The sequence below is a fragment of the Lemur catta genome, chromosome 1 (assembly GCF_020740605.2).
Source record: "Lemur catta isolate mLemCat1 chromosome 1, mLemCat1.pri, whole genome shotgun sequence".
In the NCBI taxonomy this organism is placed as follows: Eukaryota; Metazoa; Chordata; class Mammalia; order Primates; family Lemuridae; genus Lemur; species Lemur catta.
The window spans coordinates 217772401-217793958 of record NC_059128.1 but is presented as its reverse complement, the minus strand read 5'-3'; the positions used below and the strand labels follow the sequence as shown (position 1 = coordinate 217793958).

Here is a 21558-nt window from a genome sequence, read left to right as displayed (position 1 = left end):
CCCACGTATTCCCTGGTTGGGGAGAAAGGAGAACAGCCCCAGGGGAGGCTGGAACTGACTCACCTTAGCACTCAAAGGATATTCCCCTCAGGCGTTGAATGGTGCAGAGATGCTGCAGCCCAGCACCCAGTGACTGGAATACCAATACACAAGCGCTCAGCACATTTACTGTGGGTTCAGTTTGCATTTATTAACTCATTCAGTCCCTGCCACAACCCCATGGAGTGGGTACTGTTATTAACCCCACTTTCAATGAGCCCTAAGTTCCTGAGAGGTTAAATAGCTTGTCTGAACAGAAAGAACAGAAACCACAGATCCTACCGAAGGGGGTCTGGCTTGTAAGATTGAAACTATCCAGATCAGAGGCTGGAAGCTGCTGCAGCGCTGTACGTACGTTAGCGCATTTGTTCCTCACAGCCATCCTGAAGTCAGCGCCATCAGGCATTTTACCAGCCTGGAACCCAAGGCTTGGAGAGGTTTAGTAGCTCCTTGAAGAAGTCCCGGCTGGCCAGCCTGAGAGCAGAGCGCCTGCCTTCTCACCCTGCCTGGGGTCTGGACAGAGGCATTTGAGGACCTCATCATTCCTGAACCTCCATTTGCCTTTGTGGAACGTGTCTCTTCCGAGCAGTGTGTGGGCTGGATTAAGGTCCGCCCAGGATCCTTGGCCCCAAGAGCTGGGGTAGTGGCTGAGAACAACAGGGTTCAGAGCAAAGCCTCCACATGTAGAGCCAAAGACCTGCTGTTAACTCACCTTATCACCATAGGCCTCAGTTTTCTCCTCTCTCAGATGGGAGGGTTGAAATAAGTTATTTCTAATTTGGGTCCAACTCTGAGAATCTCTAAGAGTCTCTGCTTTTTGGCCTTGAATTAGTTTCAGGAGCCTAGGGCCCAGACTAAAGGGTGATGTTCCCACCGTGAGCTTCGGGCTTGGCCGGCAGGTTGGGCAGTGTTTAGGAGTCCGGGAGCCTTCTACCCTCATCTGTGCCTCCCGAAGGCTGACGCTCAGAACCAGCCGAACAGTCCTGAGGATGTGGAGGGCCACCCTCTGGGTAAAGGAAATGAAACCAGAGCTGCAGTCGTGCCTTGGTTTCTCCTTAGAAATGCAGCAGGGAGACATCTAGAACAAAACATTTCTGAGATCCCATCGATGCAGAGAGACCTTGGCCCCTTCTAGCCTGTCCTGCCCTTCTGCCATGTTCCTGGGTGGCTGGGGAGTGGAGGAGGGCCCTAGGGAGAGAAGCCGCAGCGGTGCTGGGGGAGGGCACTCCGAAGTGGCAGAAGGCAGGAGTTTGCTCTCCCTGTATGTAAAGAACATGCTCGGCTTGGATGCAGGCCAACAGGAGCCAGGCCACCCCACTGCACGGATGGAGCAGAAGAATTTCACTTTGATTTCAGAGAAACAAGTTGCCTTTTAAATGCAGGCAATTAACTCTGAAGTTAACGGCAGTGGTGGGGTTATGTTTATAACCCTCCTGCTTCCATTTTGAAAAATAAAACCTGACAGCTAGTTTTTCAGTGCTGGGTGGTAGGTCATTAGATGGTGTGGGCCTGATTAGGAGGAGGAAGGTAATTCTTCCTTAGAGAGGTGGGTGTCCCCACATGGTGTGAGGTCTAGCTCCTGCCATGGGCTTGCTGACCGCAGGCTCAGTAGTCTTTTGATCTTTTCCCATCCGTAAACTAAGTTCCAAAACACCTGCTAACTACCTGTGGCAGGTGCTCCATAAGGATGCAAAGTCACAGTTGCCCTTTTCAGACACCTACTCGGTCTGTCCCCAAACTCACGGCTCCTGTGTTCTCTCTGCACCCCTGTCACCCCAGGCTTCTCTATCTGAGATGTGCAAAGAAATGTCGGCAGGGCCAGTCGGCACTGTGCGCCGCGTGCTGCCTCCTGACCAGTCTGTGTGACACCGTGGGGGCTGTCCTAGCCAGACAGCTCACCATCCAGGTATGTCGGGCCCGCAGGTGACAGTGCTCAGCCCAGCACAGGCCTGGCCTCCCTTTCTCTGCTGCAGCCATGGCACCTTCTGTCTCATTCCTTCAGCGTGCAGAGCACAGTGTCGCCTCCGGGCCTGTGCCCTTGCTGCTCCTTCTGCCCTCAAGTGCTCTGTTCCCCAAGTCCACATGGCTCACTGCTCACTCCTTCTGCTCGAAAGCCACCTTCTCAGTAAGGCCCCCCTTGTTTAAAATGGTGACCTACCTCTTCCACTAGCTTGAGCCCCAATACATCATATACTTTACGTATTATGTTTAGTGTCCCTTGTATGTTAACCCCACTAGAATGTCAGTTCTACAGGGCAAGGATTTATCTACTGTCATGTCCCCATCACTTAAAACAGCACCTGGCACCTAGTAAATGCTCAGTAAATAACTGTTGTCACAGTTAGGTGAGCTCCAGCTCATACAGGGGTGGCTGAGTCCTTTCCCAGGTGGCGATGTGGGCTTTGGGGCAAGTGAGGAGTAGTTTCAAATTTCCCAGAAGTCTGGGCCCTCCAACAAACCTGTGTAGAAGGGTCGTATCCCAAAACACAGATCCCAGAGGAAACCTGTTGGACCCGCTGTGGGGGGCCACACTCATGGGGCTGGTCCTGGCCTCGTGCCCATCCAGGTAGGATGAAGGAGGGCAGCCTCGTGGTCAGGGCACAGATTTGGAGTGTTCTAGACCCTGCTCTGAGCCGTGTCATCTCAGAAGGAAATCGTCTTTCATTCTGAGTCCCCGTTAGCTGACAGAATATCATGGGGCCCAGCTCAAGTCCAATAATAATAGTTAAGATGAAATACTTAACTACATAGTGGGCATTAAGGACTTTTTATGTATTGACTCATTTAATCCTCACACCAGCCTATGACGTGTGTGCTCTCATTATCCGTTTTACAGATGTGGAAACTGAGGCATAGAGAGGTTAAATAGCATCTCTAAGGGCACCCGTCTGTCTAGTAAGTAGCGGTAGCAGGATTCAGACTCCACGCTGCATGCTCTTACCCACTGCTGGAGCCTTTACAGGTAGTTTACTTTCCTCCACGCGCTGGTCTGAGCACTTCCTTGTGTTAAGTAGTCTGCTTGACAGTCTTTGAGGAAGGCCCTATTATTATGCCTATTTTACAGATGAAGAAACTGAGGCCCAGGAAGCTCAGTGGCTGGGCCCAAGTTACACAGCAGAGACTGCCCCATGCAGGGGAAAGAGTGTGGAACAGGAAGCGGAGAGCTGGGTTCTTAACCTGTCTCTACTGACTTGCATCTGCATCACTTGGGATCTGTCATTTAAACACTCTGTCACCTCGTCAGTCAGATGAGATGTTAGTAGACTTTTCTCAGGATTGGTGGGAGGCACCACGGGACTATCATATGTGGAAGCAGCACATCAGTGTAACCCCAGGTTGAGGGATCCCAGGAAGACAGGCACTGCAGTTGTGGAAAAAAGATGTTTGACCGCCAAGACTATTTCCATTTGCTCCCAGGTTTTCACTGGTGCCTACCTAGCAGCTATTGACTTGGTGAACTTTGTGTTCATTCTATTCCCAGTCTGTGGATCCAAATTCAAGTCTAATTCAGGTGAGTGTGTGGCTGTCTGTCCCTGTCTTCATTGGTACACCGAGTGGCTACTCCTTGTCATGCCCCCGAGCTGGGCCCCTGCCAGGCAGACAAACGAGTGAGGTCCCCGACCCCAGCCAGATGAGGGAGAGGGCCCTAAGCAGTCATTAGAGCTGCTGGTTGGGAGATGTGTGCATACCGTGGGCAGCCAGAGTCGGGGAGGGGCTGCAGGGGTCAGGGAAGCTCGGGGTGCTGGACCAGGCAAGGGCATTCCTGGTGGACAGGACAGTGTGAAAAAGGCCAGGAGGAGGCTGCAGCATGGCTTTGCTGGTGAACAATGATATCTCAGCATGCAAGGCCAGGGTGGCTCAATGAAGCCCCACAACTTCTGGAAGTGGATGTTGGGATTAGGCGTGGGCATCACAGGCAGAGCAGGGACTGGAAGTGCCTGAGACGGGCTGAGTAGCCCTGAGTATCTGGGACTGGGAGTCCCGGAGAAGGTACAGCAATGTGCCTGGACCCTTGTCGAAAAAGGAGGGAATGCTTGCCTCCGTGGGTAAGGTAGCATGCCCTCGGCTGCTCACTGCTGCCCAGGGGAGAAATGTTCTTACCAGAACTGCTCGGAGGAGTGTCTGTCTCATATTTCAAGGAAACTTTCAAAGATGCTGCTTGTTGCCCTTTGTCCTGCTCAGTTTAGGTGTGTTGGCACAAATACAGGCACTCATTGATGCATTCCCCAAGTGTGTGCCGGTTCTGCTCTGCAGAGATCATAGGAACTGCCGGAGCATTGTGCCGTCCTTGGGATTCTAGCCTAGGAGAGGCGCTGCTGTCTGCACGCAGGTGCATATGATAAAAGATAACATCATCCCCGCCTGAGGAGGGAGAACAGCGCCAATTGTGGGAGTGGGGAGGAAAGGCTTCTCAAAGAGGTGGCACGACCACAGGGCCTTGGGGGGTGGGGAGGATCTGGCCTATAGAACAACGTGGGAACCCATTCTGGCATCGGATAAAGTCAACACCAGTTCTTCCCACGCAGCTACCTGAGGAGTTCTGGGTTCCAGGAGCCATGTGGGATCTTGGTGTCTGTTGCAGATCGGGGCTCCCGAGGCAGGAAGAGGAGGCAGCGGCTCAGGGCCAGTGTATTTGCCCTGGCTCTGCCGCTGAGCCTGGGCCCGTGCTGGGCTCTCTGGGCCGCTGTCCCAAAGGCTTCAGCCCCCATCCGAGGGTCGCAGAGGAGGCTACTGGCAAGTGTGCTGCAGGTGAGGCTGAGCCACCACGGGAGCATGTGGGGTGGTGCAGATGCCCTGGGGTGGGCCCTTGCCTTTGTTAGGAGAAAGCTTCTAAAAGCAGAAAAGGACTCCTCAGGTTTGGCTGCTTCTTGGGACACAGGGACAGTCTGTGCAGAGTGCTGACAGCATGTCACCTGTTCTCGCAGGAACATACCGAACTCCTCGGCTACCTGCTGGGCAGTGTCGCTGCCTTCGGCGCCTGGGCTTCCCGGATCCCCCCTCTCTCCAGAATCGTGAGGCTGTGGCAGGGCTGGGGCTGTGGGTCCTGGGGCGGAGCTGTGGTGTCACTGTGTGTGACAGTGAGGAGGGGGTATGTGGAGAGTGGGCTGGCGACTCAGGGTGTCCTAAGGACTGCGAGAGCCTCTCAGGGAAAGCCCACCACCTTCTCTCCCACTCCCAGTAGGAATGAGAAGCAGGTGCTCAGGACAGGGCCCCTGGGGCTGCATAGACAAGTGTCCCCTTAGAGAGCAGTCAGGTCTTGCAGCTCTGCGCAGATCAAGTGTCTCCTTGGTGGCTATTTTCCAAGCCTCTGGAGTGAGGGAAGCCCCCTGTTGGCCAGCCCTGTGGGGGACACAGATGGGAGCTGAGATACGTTCTCACCCTTGGGGCACTCACGGTCTGGTGGAAAATGTGGAAATGTGAAGCTGGATCTCTTAATATTCTAAGAAAGAAACAAATGTTTGGGGTTTGGGAAGAGAGAGAGAAGGCTGCTATGCTATTCAAATGAGCAAGGGTGAAAGCTGTTTACACTGCTGGCCGCAGGTGGTGGGGAGGTGTCCTGTTGGCTCAGAAGGGAAAGTGGGATTTGAGGGGGCAGAGGCTTGGGACGGCAGTCCAGGCAGAGGAGAGCACACAGGAAAAGCCACCGTGCGGGATGGCACCTGGGACAGCTAGTCATTGTGGACATGTGGCAACTGCTCTGCCAAGTTTTCGCTGCAGACAACTCAGACAACTGTTCCGTCTCGCTGACAGGACAGTGGCCAAACCTAACACCATGAAATGTAACAGGCCCATCATTTAGTCTGAAAAGAAGCACTTGCCCAAGAGCATCACGGTTCCATAGCAGTGCCAGGGGACAGGATTGGGGGGTGGCAGGTGGTTAGTGGTGGTTTGTCTGATGCTTCAGCCGGAGCCAAGAATGCCAGAAACCTCTGGGGGTGGGGGGGACTTCCCCAGCAGATGAGGGAGGCAGCCAGGAGCACTGGGCTGGCTCAGCAGCCCCCTGGGTACTCCAGGGTGGGGGCTGAGCTATGTCACATGAAGACCTTTGAAGGGGCTGGCACAGTGCCCTGACCACCAGTAGCTGCTCTGTAGGGCTGCCATAAGGAAGCATCACAAACTTTGAACAGCAGAAATTTCTTACGTCGAGGTGCCAGAGGGCAAAACCCCTTCAGGCGCTAGGGAAGGGTCTGTCCCAGCCCTCTCTCCCAGCTTCTTGCAGTTTCTTGGCTTATGACAGCATAACTCCAGGCTTCATATGGTGTTCTCCCAGGTGTGTGTCCCCACATCTCCTTCCCTCTGTACCTTTCTGTGTCCGACTTTCCCCTGTTGAGAAGGACATTGGCCCTTATAAAGACAGCTAAGTGGTGGTCAGCAACAGGCACTCCGCTACCGGTTGTGTCAGGTGTGACGGGCCCAGAAGAGGGAGTTACTTGCTCACCTTAGAGTGGAGGTAGAAGGGGAAGTTTCCAGAGTTAAGGTTCTGAAGTATGAGTAGGAGTTCAACAGGCAAAAGAAGCAACTTGAGCAAAAGCTGGAAATGTAACAGAAGTAGTGCCCTTGGGGACTGCCGGTGGGCAGAGGGCTTGCCCCCACCCTGCTACACCACTGAGTGCCCTGGGTCTCAAGATCCAGCGTTCCTCGCTGCCCAGCCCCCTCCTCTCTCTCTGCCCAGTGCCAGGGGAAGACGTTTTCCTCCATCCACCTGTGGACGCGGCTCCTGTCGGCCCTGGCTGGCCTCCTTTACGCCTCGGCCATTGTGGCCCATGACCGGCAGCCCGAGTACCTGCTGCGGGCCACACCCTGGTTCCTGACCTCCCTCGGCCGAGCTGCGCTGGACCTTGCGGTATCCACCCCTGGGCTGGGGAGCTCACCTGCCTGCAGCCACCAGAAGCCTGTGTCTCATCCCCTCCTTCCCTCTTGCTGGATGGAACTCTCCCAGCAGTCAGGGAGGTGGTTTGCAGCCTGAGGCAGACAGACACAAATGCAGTTATTTGCAGTTTTGTGTTTTCCCTTTTTTTATAAGAAGAAATTATCCGTAGGTTGGAGCTCTCTGAAACAGCAAGGGGGAGTGTGAAGGTTCCTGGCCCTGAGGTGAGAGGACCCAGGTTCCAGTCCCAGTCCTGTTCCCTGCCTGGGCATCTCATCCTGGGTGGTCCCTGCCGTCCTATGGCCTCTTCTCCTCATCCTTGCCTTCCTCACAGGCTGGGCAGGGCTTTGCCAGCTGCCCCCGGGCAGGGGAGTTGTTCCCTTCCTGCTCTCTGAGATAATGGGCCTGCCTTGGAGAGGCAGAGACAAAAGCTGACAAGTGCCGCCATTTGACAGTGACTGCTGAGCAGCCTTCTGGTCCCCAGGGAGTTTTTGCCAGATGTGCTGACACCCAGGTGACCTTGGTGGAGCTTCAAGGGCAAGCTGAGTGCAGGCAGTGGGCGCGAGGGAGGAGATGGCAGGAGATGCTGACAGGGGGCAGTGGCTCTGCTGTGGTGGTTGGGGGCTGCGGTGTGAATAACCTAGAAGTCCAAAGCAAGGCAGGGCCACCCCCCTCTGAAGGCTCTAGGGAAGAATGTTTTCTTGCCTATCCCTGCTTCTGGTGGCTTCTAGTGTTCCTTGGCCTGTGGCAGCATGATTTTATTTTCTGCCCCTGTCTTCACGTGGCCTTCTTTCGTTTTTGTATCTCTGTTCTTCCCTTCTCAGGACTCCAGTCGTAGTCATTGGAGTTAGGGCCCACCCTAATCCACTGTGAGTTCATCTTAACTAATTACATCAGCAAAGACCCTACTTCCAAATGTGGTCACGTGCCGAGGTTCCAGGCGGACATTAATTTTCAGGGCCACTATCCAACCCACTGTCTGTACTGTCACTATAAGCCAGGCCCTTCAAGAACGATGTTTTTCAAAATTCTTTTGTTTAACATGTATTTACCACACACTTGTTAGGAACAGGGTCTTTTTTATTTTTTAATTTTTTTTTTGAGACACAGTCTCGCTTTGTTGCCCAGGCTAGAGTGCTGTGGGGTCAGCCTAGCTCACAGCAACCTTAAACTCCTGGGCTCAAGTGATCCTCCTGCCTCAGCCTCCCAAGTAGCTGGGACTACAGGTGCGTGCCACCATGCTTGGCTAATTTTTTCTATTTTTAGTAGAGACGGACGGGGTCTAGGGTGGTCTCAAACTCCGGAGCTCAAGCGATCCTCTCGCCTTGGCCTCCCAGAGTGCTAGGATTACAGGTGTGAGCCACCATGTCCAGCTCCAGGAACAGGGTCTTGTAGGGTGCTGGGCCCTTGTGGGGACAGGAACATAGAGTCAGACCTGGCTCTTTCATCAAATAAGAACATGTCTGACTCAGGGCAGAGCCAGGCAGGACAGTGCTGGGGAGAGATGACAGCCCAGGGTTGGGGGGGGTGGAGAAGCAGAGGGTGTACTAGGTGGCTGGGAGTGCTCTGCCTCCTTCTACCTTAACCACCACCGGCTCAGATCATTTTCCTTTCATGCGTGCTGAGAAGCAAGATGAGACGGGCCTTGGGATTTGCCACCGAAGCCAGAGAGAGCCCCGACACCCAGGCCCTTTTGACCTGTGCAGAGAAAGAGGAAGAAAACCAGGAGGCGAGGAACGAGGACAAGGTCTGTGGCTGGAAACCTCTGGGCCCACCAAAGCGTATACTGGCATGGAGTGGACAGGGGTGGCAAGCCTCAACGAGGGCTGGGGCTTGGGAATTCTGGAAGTTCCTCTGCACCCGGCCCGTTGGTTACTTTAAAAAGCCACTCTTCCTGTCCAAAGCTAACGTGACCCTAAATGCAATGGGATCCTCCATTTTCCTAGTTAAAATTTTTTTTAAGTTTTTTTGATCACTTACTGAACTTAATACACTTTTAGCAATGTGGATGAAACAGTCAAATGTCCCTGCTATTGAGTAATTTACTCAGATATATAAATTCACATACTATATACATTAATATATTAATTTTAAAATAATTTGATTTTTCCACTCATATTCCATTAAAAAATGTATTCCCACTTTCATACACATCTTTGACATCCACATGGTCACCATCACCTAACACAGTGTTCCAGAGCCCATCACCACACTAAGCTGTTGGGTGTGGCCTTCAGGAATCTGCGTGTGATGCTGTCTCTGGAAACTCATCCCAAGCCACAAGACCCATTGCTGTTTGTGGTTACTGCAATGTAACCACTTACTCTGTTGCTTTTTTTTTTTTAGTTGATATTGCTAAAAAGCTGATCTTTAAAAGTGTTGTTTACAATAACACTCAACATTTGCAAATATGTCACACCACCAGTAAGTTAGCATGTCTGGGGAAAATGTGTTTTGTCTCCTTTTACTGAGTTAAACAGGTGACCTCTCCAAGTAGACAGAACTTACTCTAGTTGAGGCAGTTTGTCTTCATCAGAAGTTCTTGGTTCCAAATAATTGAGAAAGTCCTTCATAATACAAGGAAGCTTGTAAGGACTGGAATATAAGGTAGTTCCCTCTTTTCTAAGATAATTATTTTAGGGAAAATTTTCTCACCTGTTACCTGGGCTCTTCACTACCTTAAGTTCCTCTTACGGAGAGTGGGAATGAGGCCGTGCATGAACTTCCCCGTGGCCGGGACAGCGGAAGTGGGAGGGTGCATGTGGATGGATAAAAGCGAAAACTACTCCTCCATATGTTCTCCAAATGGCTTCACAATGTAATCTGAGTTAATGAAATAGAAGAAAGTGGCATGTGACAAAGGTAAAAGCATTTATATGGGTGCTTGGACCAAAGAGCCAAGTTCCCATGAAGGCCCTAGTGGGAAATTATTTTCATTTCATTCTAGCAACTATTACGAAGTTTAGCTCCAAGAGGGAGCTAATTATTAAGAGGGAGTTCTGTGTGTCTTACTATTCTGAAGGGAGAAGTGGAAGCCTTCGGAGCTCCTTCAGCACCCTTTACAGCAATGGTTCTCAAAGCCTAGGCCCTAGACCAGCATCACCTGGAAAACTGTTAGAAATACAAATTCTAGGCCTTCACCCAAATCCCCCAAATCTGAAACTGAGGGTGGGACCCAGCGATCCATATTTTTTTTTTTTTTTTGAGACAGCATCTCGCTTTGTTGCCCAGGCTAGAGTGAGTGCCGTGGTGTTAGCCTAGCTCACAGCAACCTCAAACTCCTGGGCTTAAGCAATCCTTCTGCCTCAGCCTCCCGAGTAGCTGGGACTACAGGCATGCGCCACCATGCCCGGCTAATTTTTGCTATATATATTTTAGTTGGCCAGATAATTTCTTTCTATTTTTTTTAGTAGAGACGGGGTCTCGCTCTTGCTCAGGCTGGTCTCGAACTCCTGACCTTGAGCTATCCACCCACCTCAGCCTCCCAGAGTGCTAGGATTACAGGCGTGAGCCACGCACCCGGCCAGAAATCCATATTTTAACAAGCCCACGGAGTACTTCTGATGAACACTAAAGTTTGAGAACCAATGCTTTACAAAAACATTTATTTGGCACCTACTGCAGAGGTTCCCAAGCTTTGCTGGGTGTGCAGTAGGGTGGGAAGCAGTCATGCAACGCTTCCTGTAGGAGGCGCTACTTTAGCTGAGGGCTGGGCAGGACAAGGCAGGGATGTGTGTGAGAGGTAAGGAGCTCTCCAGGGCTGTAGTGGAGGGGCAGATGGAGGGAAGTGAAGGGGAGAAGAACCTTTTCCTGCTCCCCTCCTAGGTTCAGTGGCTGGGACCTGTGAATCAAACTGGTAAAAGACTAACAAGATCAGAATCATCTGGGGAGCTTTTAAACTATCCAATGTCCAGGTCACATCCCATACCAGTTAAATGTCTGGGAGGGAGAACTAAACATCAGTTGTTTTGTTTTCTAAGATCCCCAGCTGATGCTGCTATGCTGCACAGTTGGGGAACACTGACCTGTGACCTCAGGGAAGTAAGACACATTTTATAGTAAGCAGAGAATGAGATGTGCTGTTAAAAAAAATATATATATCCTGAGGGTTCTCTTGAATAAAATGGGGCCTTAATTTTTGCCTCCTGACTTTAAGAATTCCCCTTTCTGTCTCTACTTGAAAGAGTTCAGATTGGGTGCCTCTCACCACACTGTCACACCACAAGTCACTGAGGACGATGGCAGCAATCAGTCACTACATGGAGCTGACCGTCGAGCCCGTGCAGCAGGTGAGTGGCTGTGGGCACACCCGGGTGTGGAAGAGGGTGGGAAGCAGTCATGTAGGGCTTCCTGGACGAGGCGCTCCCTTAGCTGGGGGCTGGGCAGGACAAGGCAGGGACGTGTGTGATATAGTAAGGAGCTCTCCAAGGCTGCAGTGGGGGGGCAGATGGAGGAAAGTGAAAAGGAGAAAAATCTGTTTCCCTGCTACCCTCCTAAGTTCGGTGTCTGGGACCTGTGAATCAAACTGGTAAAATATTAACAAGAGAGAAAAAAAAAGACAGCTTTAACTACTTGTACAGGGAAGTTCACAAAGAAAAATGTAACTCAATAAGGTGGCCAGGTGATTGACTCTTATGGACCGTCTTAGGCTAAACAAAGGAAAAGGGCTTGGGGCTTCCGGGGTGGACAGGCGAGTTCTGGGAAGGGGAGAGGAGGAACGGTGTGGTCAGTAAGGGCTATCTGGTTACGCATGATATGAACGATATGAAAGAGGTGTCTCAGGTGATAAGGGACTCTGGAAATAGCTCTCTTCCTGGTACAGACATCTTTATAAGCATTAATCTGCTCTATACTGTATTTTTCAGCAATTATAGGAGGTAGCTTCTGCTTTTGCTGGTTTTCAGTTGCCATTAGTTCAAAATAATCCATATGCCAAAGAGGCATATTTTGGGGTGGCATGTTCTGGTACACTTGAGGAGTGAGGGGAGGCAAGGGTCAGATCATCACACCCTGGTGCCTGACTGTCCTCTGGAGGTGGTGGGGGGCAGGGAGGCTTGAGTGGCCAAGACTCAAGGTCAAGGTCAGATGTGCATTTCAGAGCCCTCACTGGGACGCAGTGGCCTGGGGGAGAGAATAGCAGCAAGGCAGTCAGGGAAGACACAGCATGACCTGAACCGAGGCTGGGGCAGATGGAGAAGCAGAGATGGAGCTGAGAGAGCTGGGATGTGGGGGTGAGGGAGGGAGGGCTCTGGATGCCTCCCGGGGGTCTGGCTTACACACAGGGGTCCTCAGGAAGAAGAGATTAGGAAAGAGGTGACAATAAGTTCACCCTATCGCCTCACTATTCCACTAAGACTGTTCTTGTCAAGGTCACCAGTGACCTCCAAGTCGCTAAATCCAGTCATTTCTGTTCTAATTGGGACTCGACTTACCCGGCCACTGGCTGCCTCTGACTTCCGTGGCCCCCACTCACTCTCCACCCTCCTGATTTTTCTGCCACCCTTGCAGGCTGTCCTTTCCTCATGGCCTCTGCTGGCTCCTCCCCGTAAGCGTGACTTTAGAGCGGGAGTGCCCCAAGCCCTGTCCTAGGAGGGCCTTCTCCTATTGTCCTCTTGCAGTCCCACAGTCCCCCAGCCCTGAGTGCCAGTTCTTAATGACTTCCCTGTTTCGTGTCCCCATCCTTCTCTCCCCGCAGTTCCAGTCTTGGCTGCCCAGCTGCCTAGTCAGCGTCACCATATGGCGTCTCACACTTGCCGTGTCCAACACGGAATTCTGGATTTCCGTGCCCAGACCCCACTTGTCCGTGCAGTGGTTCAAGCCAAAAATCCCTCTCTTCCCTCGCTACACCCCCATGCCCATCCAACCCATCCAGCCCATCCGAAAGTCCTATAGATGCTTCCTTTAAGAAGGTCTGGAGTCCAGCAGCCTCCTGACGGGCCTTCCTCCCACCACGACCAGCAGCAGCTCTGTTACAAATGTACATGACGTCTTTGTTCAAACGCTCCTCTGGCTTTCCCCTCAGGCAGAACAGAATCCAAACTGCTACGGAAGACTTTCGAGCCCAGGGCTGCTCCTCCCTGGCTGGGCCCCCTCTCCTCACCTATCCACTCCTCCCACCTGTCCTCCCCACCTGTCTGCTCCTCCCACCTGCCCACTGCTCCCACCCATCCTCCCCACCTGCCCTCTCTTCCCACCTGTTCACTCCTCCCACCAATCCTCCCCACCTGTCTGCTCCTCCCACCTGTCACTCCTCCCACCTGTCCACTGCTCCCACCTGCCCTCCCTACCTGCCCACTCTTCCCACCTGTCCACTCCTCCCACCCATCCTCCCCACCTGTCTGCTCCTCCCACCTGTCCACTCCTCCCACCTGTCCTCCCACCTGTCCACTCCTCTCTGGCTGCACGGGGTTTCTCTCCATTCCTCTGCCCAGAATGCTGCTCCTCCTGATTTTTCACACACTGCCTCTTTCGTATCGTTCAGACTTCAATTTAAACCTCACCTTCTCCAAAGCCCTTGTCCAGCCACCAGTCGGAAGTAGCCCCCATGCCCCGCCTATTCCTCTGTTTTAGTACCTGTTTAATTCCTCTGCAGAGCCCTTAATCACTATAGTACACTTTTGTTTGCTGTCTGTCTCGTGCTGAGATGTAAGCTTTGCCTCCTGCCTCGTTCACTCCAGCGCCTGTAACCCACAGTCCTGAGCTCCCAGTAGACATACGCATTGAACACACGGTGGCGGGGCCCTGTCAGCTGCACAGGGACACCTGGTGCTGGGAGAGTCTGGGCCTGACAGATAGGTTTTGCTCTTTGCTGATGTTGTTCCTGGGATGTCGGCTGCAGGTACCCCTGTGTGTGACGTGACGATGTTCAGAGAGATGCACTGGTGCTTTTCCAGTTAGGAGCCCACGTCGGCCTGCCATTAAGCCGTTCTGATGGCAGGGAAGGTGGCTGGGTGGGGTGGGAAGCCCTCGTGGAAGCACAGGGAGCTCTGGCAGCAGCTAGCTGCACTAGAAAGTTCTAACTCATGGAACTTCTGAAAAAGAACAGTGCAGAAGTTGTATTCACTGCAACCGTTGCAGTACCGCAGTCTTGAGTAGATTCTTGCTGGGAACAGACTCCATGACACAAGGCCATGTTCCTTCCTTCCACTGAAGCCATTAGCACGTTTTTGAGCCTCCACCGGCCTCTTCCTCCTGTGTCCACCAGGGGGCGAGAGGGGGCCGAGCCCCGCTGTCCAGCCTGGGCAGGACGCGCCTCCCTCCGCCCTAGGGGCACCGTTCATCGCCCTGTAGCCTGTTTACTGAGGGCCAACTACTTGCCCTGAGTGCAGCCAACACCTGCACGGTGCTTGTGGTGGGCTGGCGTACTGGTCTAAGTGCTTTGCATAGATTAGCTTTCACCCTCACAGCCAACCCCTGAGCTATTATTCTCATTTTACAGGTAAGGAAACTGGGACACATAGAGGTTAAACGACCTGCTCAGGGTCACACAGTTTGTCAGTGATGGAACCAGGCTGCAGACCTGTGTCGACCTGAGTTTGTGCCGTTGACCTCTCTGCTGTACGGCCTCTTACTTGGCATAACGGCTGAGACCAAGTAAGCAATCGACAGATGGGTGATCATTATTAATATTATTGTTAAAAATTGCCATATCTACCCTATGAGGTAGACACTATTACTTCTATTATTATTTTGTTAACAATTAATAATATTATTTTAAATTGAGGCAAAGAGAGGTTAATTTGCCCAAGATTCCATACGTAGTTGGAAAATCACAGAAATAGGTTTCAGACTGAGCCTGTCTGGTTGTGGAAGCCGAGCTCCTACACAGAGAGCCAGCTCTCCCGCTGCCCTTCTGCTCCCGCCCAGCTAATGCGGGTGTCCCAGTGGGCACGGCTGGGGGAGACGTCCTGCTGTGCATGGATACTATCCTACGTGGGGTAACGGGAGCCGCAGGGGTGCCCCCCACTTTCTCAGCAGCCCCCCCCCGCCCCCCGCCGAGCACTGGTCAGAAGGATTTTCCAAGAGATGCCGGGAGAGCAGCCCTGTCGTTCAGGCCAAGCCTTGAGGGGGGCAGAGGGGTGTGCAGCCGTGTGAATCACCTGCCTCATCATCGGCTTACAGCGTTTGAAAACTCCGTTTTGTCTGTTGACTCAGGTGGCCAGGCCCTGGGAAGTTATAAAATTTATCATTGTTGTTCCTGGGAGACACCTACTTCCCCACCCCACCCAGAGGTTTCTGTTTGGACATTCTTCCCAGGTGGGCAGCAGGGTGGCACCTCACCTGTGTTCCCGGGCTGCTTCCAGAGTGCTGCCCTTGTTGCTTCTGTGCTCTCCAGCTGACTCTCACTGAAACTGTGCGCTTAACCTGTCCAGGGCTGAAGCCCTGCTGGATTTGGGGTCCAGTATGGAACCATTCTTCTCTTGTGGCCAGGGCATTTACATCTGAGCTCCACGACAGACACCCCTTCAAGGGAGACGAAGCAGGGATTATCACCCCCTTTTATAGATTAGAAACTGAGACTTAGAAAGGACAGCTTTTTTTCTGAGGCCACATGGTTATTTAGTGGAGGCTGTTGGTCCTGAAGCAGGTTGCTCACCCTGTCATATGTCGGTGGAATGCCCTGAATCCTGCGTGACTTGGAAAGTCCAGTGATCTCTGAGGAAACACCGTGAGGAAGCTCTGGTCTGAGATAGATAGATATTAATTAGATAGATATTAATAGATAGATGGTAGATGAACAGGAAGAAAATGTCACAAATTTCTTCCTCCATTAAACCTTCCCAACTCACTTTCATACTCTGCAGGTAGGCGAGGGAAAGCCTTTATGGAGTGCATGTTTGACAATAGCTACCCAGGTTTCGAATGCACATGCCCTTTGATCCAGCAACTCCACCTCTAGGAATTTGTCCTTTAAATGCTTGGAAAGCTTGGAGGTACAGTGTTGATTGCAAAAGCAAGAGATTGGAACCACCCTAAACATCCATCAGTAGGGAACTAGTTAAATAGATTGTGAACACCTACGATGCTACCAAAAAACTCCAAACTGCTAATATAGAACTATCTCTAAGGCATATTGTTCGGTGAAAAAAGCAAGATTCTAAAAAAAGAGAGTATAGAACGTGCTACCATTTGGGGAAACAGGGGGAAGCGCACATCTGTGTATTGGATTGTATGTGCACAGACTATCCGGAAGGACACACAAGAAACCGAGCCCTGGCTGGCTCTGGGAGGAGAGCTGGGAGGCCAGGAGATGAGAGTGCAGGTGCACGCTGTCCTGCACACCCTCTCATGCCTTGTGAATGCTGAAGTACTCTGACTGTGAATGCTTTGACAATTCAGCAGTGAAAAGGTAAACTAATTGTCCTTTCCCACACACCTTGCAGGCAGGCTGCGGTGCCACCAGGCTGCCCGGCGACGGACAGACGAGCGCTGGAGATGCACCCCTGCAGGAGCCCCCCTCATACCCTCCTATTCAGGTCATCCGGGCCCGAGTGTCTTCCAGCAGCTCCTCCGAGGTGTCCTCCATCAACTCCGACCTGGAGGTACACGGCTGTTGCCTGCCGGGCGGGAGCGTGGGTGCCGTCCTTCCCCGGTTCTCTCCAGGGGCTCCCTGCGGCTTGCGCGGCTGTGCTCTAACCTTGCCCTCGCTAAGCTCACGCACGCTAAATAACCAACAAACCTCTGCGGGGCTCCCACGGTCCGTGTCAGTACTGAGAAAGGTCTCCACCGTCACATTAGTCAGGGGGACACTGCTTATTGGAATCCAGTCCTCGTGAGTCACTTACACGATAAACACCTGAATAATAAATTTCTAAAAGTCTCGGGGTTTCCCAAGCCCATCCGTGGAAGCTTTCTCCCCCCTGAGGAACACCAGCTATGTCCTGTTGCGCTAGTGCTGTCATACCCAGGTGGGCCCTGTGGTGGGCACCGTGCCCAGCACTTTTATAAACTTTACTTCATTTTGAGTTTTTGTATCTGTGAACAAAACGCATGTCACATCTCGGATCCACAGACAGGCATGACTCTCAGGTGTGAGCCGTCCTGGCGCGCTGGGTCCCACAGCTGTGCTCCCCAGCCCCGTTCCGTGAGGAAGTTTCCATTTATCTATGGAAAAATGAGAACAAGGACAACGTAGTGGCCACTTGAATGTCAGGAGACAGTTGCCAGCTGTCTATTTTGGTGGTGGAGGAAGGACTGTCTTTCATTTTGAGTTTGTGTCCTCCCAACTCTTTTGGTGTTAAATGCCCTTTTATGAAATGGTGGTAATAGTAAGTGGTAGTTGGTGTTGAGTTTTTGGCTTGGCTTTTAATGTCGTTATTTGGCAAAATACTCAATTAGCCATCTTAAGTCCCCCAAATTTGTTGAACTTATACTGGACCCTGAGATCTGAAACTCAGAGCCACTGACTGTGAGGTAAAGTCCAGATTCCTCAGTATGACGACGTTCCAGACCTTTCACAGCCTGGCCAGCCTCGCGCACCACCCTGCCCTCACCTAGCCCTCCGCCCTGGCTGGGGACCCTTCTTGTCCTCAGGCCTCTGGGCCTCTCTTCCTGGAGTTCCCTCTGGCCCCATTTCCATGGATCAGAAGCCTACCCAGAGAGTAATGGGTAGGATTAATCTCCCCCCAGAGATGAAGCGCTCCTTCCTCTAAGTGCCGTGAGCACATACTTCTCTTACACAATTTCCAGTGCTGGCCGTGTAGCCTGGTGAGCTGTGGGGCCTGGGTCGCCTTCAACTTTCTCTGACCCTCCATCCTGGGATGCAGCTGGCCACTGAGAGCTGGGTTTGAGTTAGGAATTCTGCATCCTTTGGGGTTGTATTCCTGTGTCATTCTGTGTTGTGTATTTCCTGGATCCAGTCTCAGAATTTGTAGGGCACCCAAGGCCCATGTCTTGGCAGCCTGGAACCAGCAGTCTTGGCAGAGATCTAAGGCTAACAGGGAAAGGAATGAGCTTGACAGCAAAGTGTGTTCAGTGAGGAGAAGGGACAATTAAGTTGGTGAGTCAGGAAGGGGCTGGGGGGAGGGGGAAGCAACATTTGTTCAGTGGAAATGGGCAGTTTTTGCCACCTGCCCTCAATTGAGGTAAGGATTGGACAGTGAACTTGAAAATTTCCAAAACTTGTCCTTATAGCTTGTTTGGGCCATTTCTCTTTTTTGCAGTTCTTGTTCTTCCTCTACTCTCTTATCTCTCTCTTTTCTTGAAATCTATTGCTTAAAATACATAAATTCCAAGGGGACAGGGTCACAGTCTTAAATTGGGCAAATGGAAATGAATGCTTTTGCCTATGTTAAAGGGATATATTGTTACAAGCTCAGCTGCCCTGGCCTACCCTCCCCTAATCCCTCCTGCCTCCCAGCACAGTCTTTCTACTTCACACCCTAAGATACACAGACACTACAAATGACAAAGCCACTCAGGTCCTGTAAAGAGACAGCTGAACATTTAACTAAACCTAGATGCTAGCAGATCGAACAGGATTGTAAAGCTCCCAATATAGATTGTTTAGTATATGAGCAGGAGACCTTCTGTTCAGGTATGTGATCCATTAGGCCTTCTGGTCATCTATATTTTCTGTTCTTAAAAGTAATACATGTTTTTGGTAGAAAATTTGGCAAATGTGAAAAATGTAAAGAAGAAAATTAAAAATAACCCCCAAGCTCACCAACCAACCAAAGGCTGCCTCCAGGTGGTGGGGCTGGGCATGCTTGACACGCTTCTGTTTTCCTGAAGCAATATTCCTGGAAGGTCCTGGGTCATTGGTGGCTGAACCTGAGCCAGAAGGTGTCTCTGAGCAGATGAGTGTCACAGTGCGCTTCACCTGGCCGTTAGGTCACTCCTTCACCAACATTTTCTGAGGGTGGGAATTTGAAAGACACACGAGTGAGTACAGATGGTCTGGCCCAAACCCACCTCACAGGGGTGGGTTCCTTGGTAAACTGGCCACAGCTGAGAGTCTGAGCCTCCGCCTCACTCTTCCGGACCATATTCTTGAAAGACAGAAGCACAGAGATTAATGTCAGGGCCTCAGGTGGTCACCTCCTCTGGTTCATGACTTCTCCTGCTCCCAAGAGAAACATAATCCAAATACTTCATGGTATTGGGCTCAGACAACCCAGGGTGTCTACCCTACTCTTAGACTGCCCCCCGCGCTGGCGTCCTCTGAGGTGGGCTGCCGTCCCCTCAGCCACCCCCATTCCTTGCTGCTGACCACCTCAGCTTCTGCTAGACCTCCTGGGCTGGTAAGTGAAGGCTTTCAGACTCCCACTGTCGAGGCTGGTGGGCCTGGGAGCCACTCTGTGTCTTTAAAGGTGATGTGTTTCTCTCTGCCACGGTCCTCTGTCATTTTGTGACTTAACTCTGAGGTGGTGGTTTTATGTCCATGTACTGACTATTTTGAGTGCCTACTTCCTGCAGTGCACTTGGGGAAGTGAAGTGACAGGTGCCTCAACAATACATGGTACCCACAGCAGTCTAGTTCACGGAGTGTTTTCAAATCCACGGGATGGTCTACACTTTACTAGGACAGTTTGTCTTAACAGCCTTAAGGCAAGCGGCTGGGGCTAAGTGAGTTTGAGTAACTTGCTTAAGAAAAAATAATAATGAAAAGAAGTGGCAGGCCTGGGATTCAAACCCAGCTCTGTCTGCTCTGAAGCCTCTCTTGTTAACTACACTCCACTGCCTTGGCAGAGACTGACACCCAGGAGGTACACAGGACCACGTTCGTCATCCATTATCCCATTTTACAGATGAGAAAACGGACTCTCTTCCCAGTGGTCTTTCCACTTACCTGCGCTCTGACGCTGCTCTCAGGGAGTGTCCTGATAGGACAAAACGCTGGGATTTACAAATAATTCCAGTGACGGCAGAACAGAAGGTTGAGACAGACAGGACCATGGGAGCCATGGGAGCTCGCATGGAGGGAGAACGTGGATTATTTTCATTTTTCCTCAACTATCCCCCTGGCTGGACTGGTGAGGGCACCAGATGAATGACATGAGAGCCTCGGTGTGGCCAGTGGCCAGGCAGCAGGGCCATTTGCTTGGGCCGTGCAGATTCTGGACATCTGCACAGGAGCTGGCAAACTCCACAGGGAGTGGACCATTCACTCGCCACCCACGGGGTTGGCCCCTCCTGGCAAAGTGGAAGTGCACACTGAACAGGTGTGGGACAGGAGCCCTGTGCCCGGGGTGCACATGCAGGGAATGGCAGCACAGCGGGAGCAGGGCTTGCAGGAGTGGCCTCTCCCTTTCTAGGGCAGCCAGAACCTGTGTTACGGGTGCAGGTTGGACTGCCCCCAGCATGGGGACTGCTAACGGTAACCACGTTTCATCCGAGTTTTTACCCAAAGGGGCACAGGGATGTATGTGCAGGGAGACACTTTGAAATCTGGCAAAGGACCAAACACTTGTATAATGAAAGTCATGACTCCTGCTCCTTTTAAAGGTTTTGTTTCTTTGTGTGTTTTTTTTTTTTTAGCCTCTGGGATTCAAAAAAAGATTGAGTCCACCTTTGTGACAAACGGTTGTTTGGAGCATGTAGTCATTTTTGTCCTTCTGTGTTTACCAGCAATGTCACAGCCCTGGTATAAGCTTTGCAGAGATTCTGCAAGGAGGCTGTTTCTGTCACTGGAACCAAGTCGCCTATTGGAGGATGACTGTGACTTGCAGCTGGTGCAGTCGTGTGCGTGTGTGCGTACGTGTGTGGGTGGGTGCGTGTGGGTGCAGCTGTGTGGGGCGTGAGAACAGCACCGAACACCAGGTTGCTCTGTCTGAAGAGGGCAAAGTCCCAGGCCCGTGTGTCCAATTCTCTGCCTACTCTTGATAACCGACACTGCTTGTGCCCTCTCCAAGTCCTTTCCAGCACCAGCAGACCAGGACAGAGTCCCTTGGACATTTGCCATTCTTAAAACCAGTCGTCCTTTAGGGAGAAAAAATGTGTGTGAGGCAGAGCCCCAAAGGGGAACGGGGCTGTGCAGGGAAAGAACCCTGACCCAGGAGCCAGATGCGCACAGGGGCTTGTCTGGGCATTGGGCCTGCAGGGACTTCTCAGGTTTTGGTCTCTCCCTGTGGAAATGGGAACCATGAGACCTGCCCTCCCCCTACTACAGAGTGGGAGGGTCAAACGGGTGCTGCTGGCTCTTTGCAACACTGCCCAAGGCGCTCTTCATGGTACAGTGGGAAACAGGCTGGGAGTGGGGGGCCTAGCTCCAGTTCCAGCTCTGGCCCTGACAGCCATGGAAACTGTTCATTTCTCTGGACCTGCTCTGCAAGTAGAGAGAATGAGCTCAGGGAGGGTGGTGAGGCCCCCACAAGCTCAGACTGTGAAGGAGCTTTGATGCAGTAGAGCACTGTCACATGGTGCTAAGTGGGAAACTCCAGCTTTGGACTGGGCCTTCTTCAAGGTCCCACTCAGCAGGGGACCCTAAGTGTGGAAGTGTATTTTTGGAGAAGGTAGACAGACGTTAATTATATTGAGTCAATTCTTACAAACAGTGGTGCTCAGATACCACTCTCTGAAAAATCTCTTCTGCATCCTCACTCTCTGGAAGCATTTCCAATCCTGCTGCCCCAAAGCCAGGTGAGAGCCTGACAACTTCCACCTGGCCTGGTGCAGGGACTCCTGAGCTCTCTGCCTCCTTTCACTTCTGC

The 21558-nt window shown here is 52.0% G+C and overlaps 1 protein-coding gene across 19 annotated transcripts in view; it reads left to right on the top strand.

The window, feature by feature from the left end:
• The window catches only part of TMEM44 (transmembrane protein 44), a 38094-nt gene that overhangs the window by 1084 nt on the left and 15452 nt on the right, over nt 1–21558 (top strand). For 6 of the 19 annotated variants that reach the window (XR_006732673.1, XM_045539970.1, XM_045539969.1 and 3 more), the window contains exons 2-9: nt 1819–1945; nt 3457–3550; nt 4622–4788; nt 4965–5051; nt 6713–6883; nt 8508–8654; nt 11092–11196; nt 16291–16449. Coding sequence is in view for 18 of the 19 variants with exons in the window: in XM_045539970.1 (XP_045395926.1) it covers nt 1819–1945; nt 3457–3550; nt 4622–4788; nt 4965–5051; nt 6713–6883; nt 8508–8654; nt 11092–11196; nt 16291–16449 (1057 nt within the window). In the remaining variant the exon portion in view is untranslated. Of the gene's footprint in view, nt 1–1818; nt 1946–3456; nt 3551–4621; nt 4789–4964; nt 5052–6712; nt 6884–8507; nt 8655–11091; nt 11197–14345; nt 14501–16290; nt 16450–19656; nt 19671–21558 lie in introns of those variants that run through there. The other 13 variants (XM_045539981.1, XM_045539983.1, XM_045539979.1 and 10 more) reach the window with 5 other exon arrangements.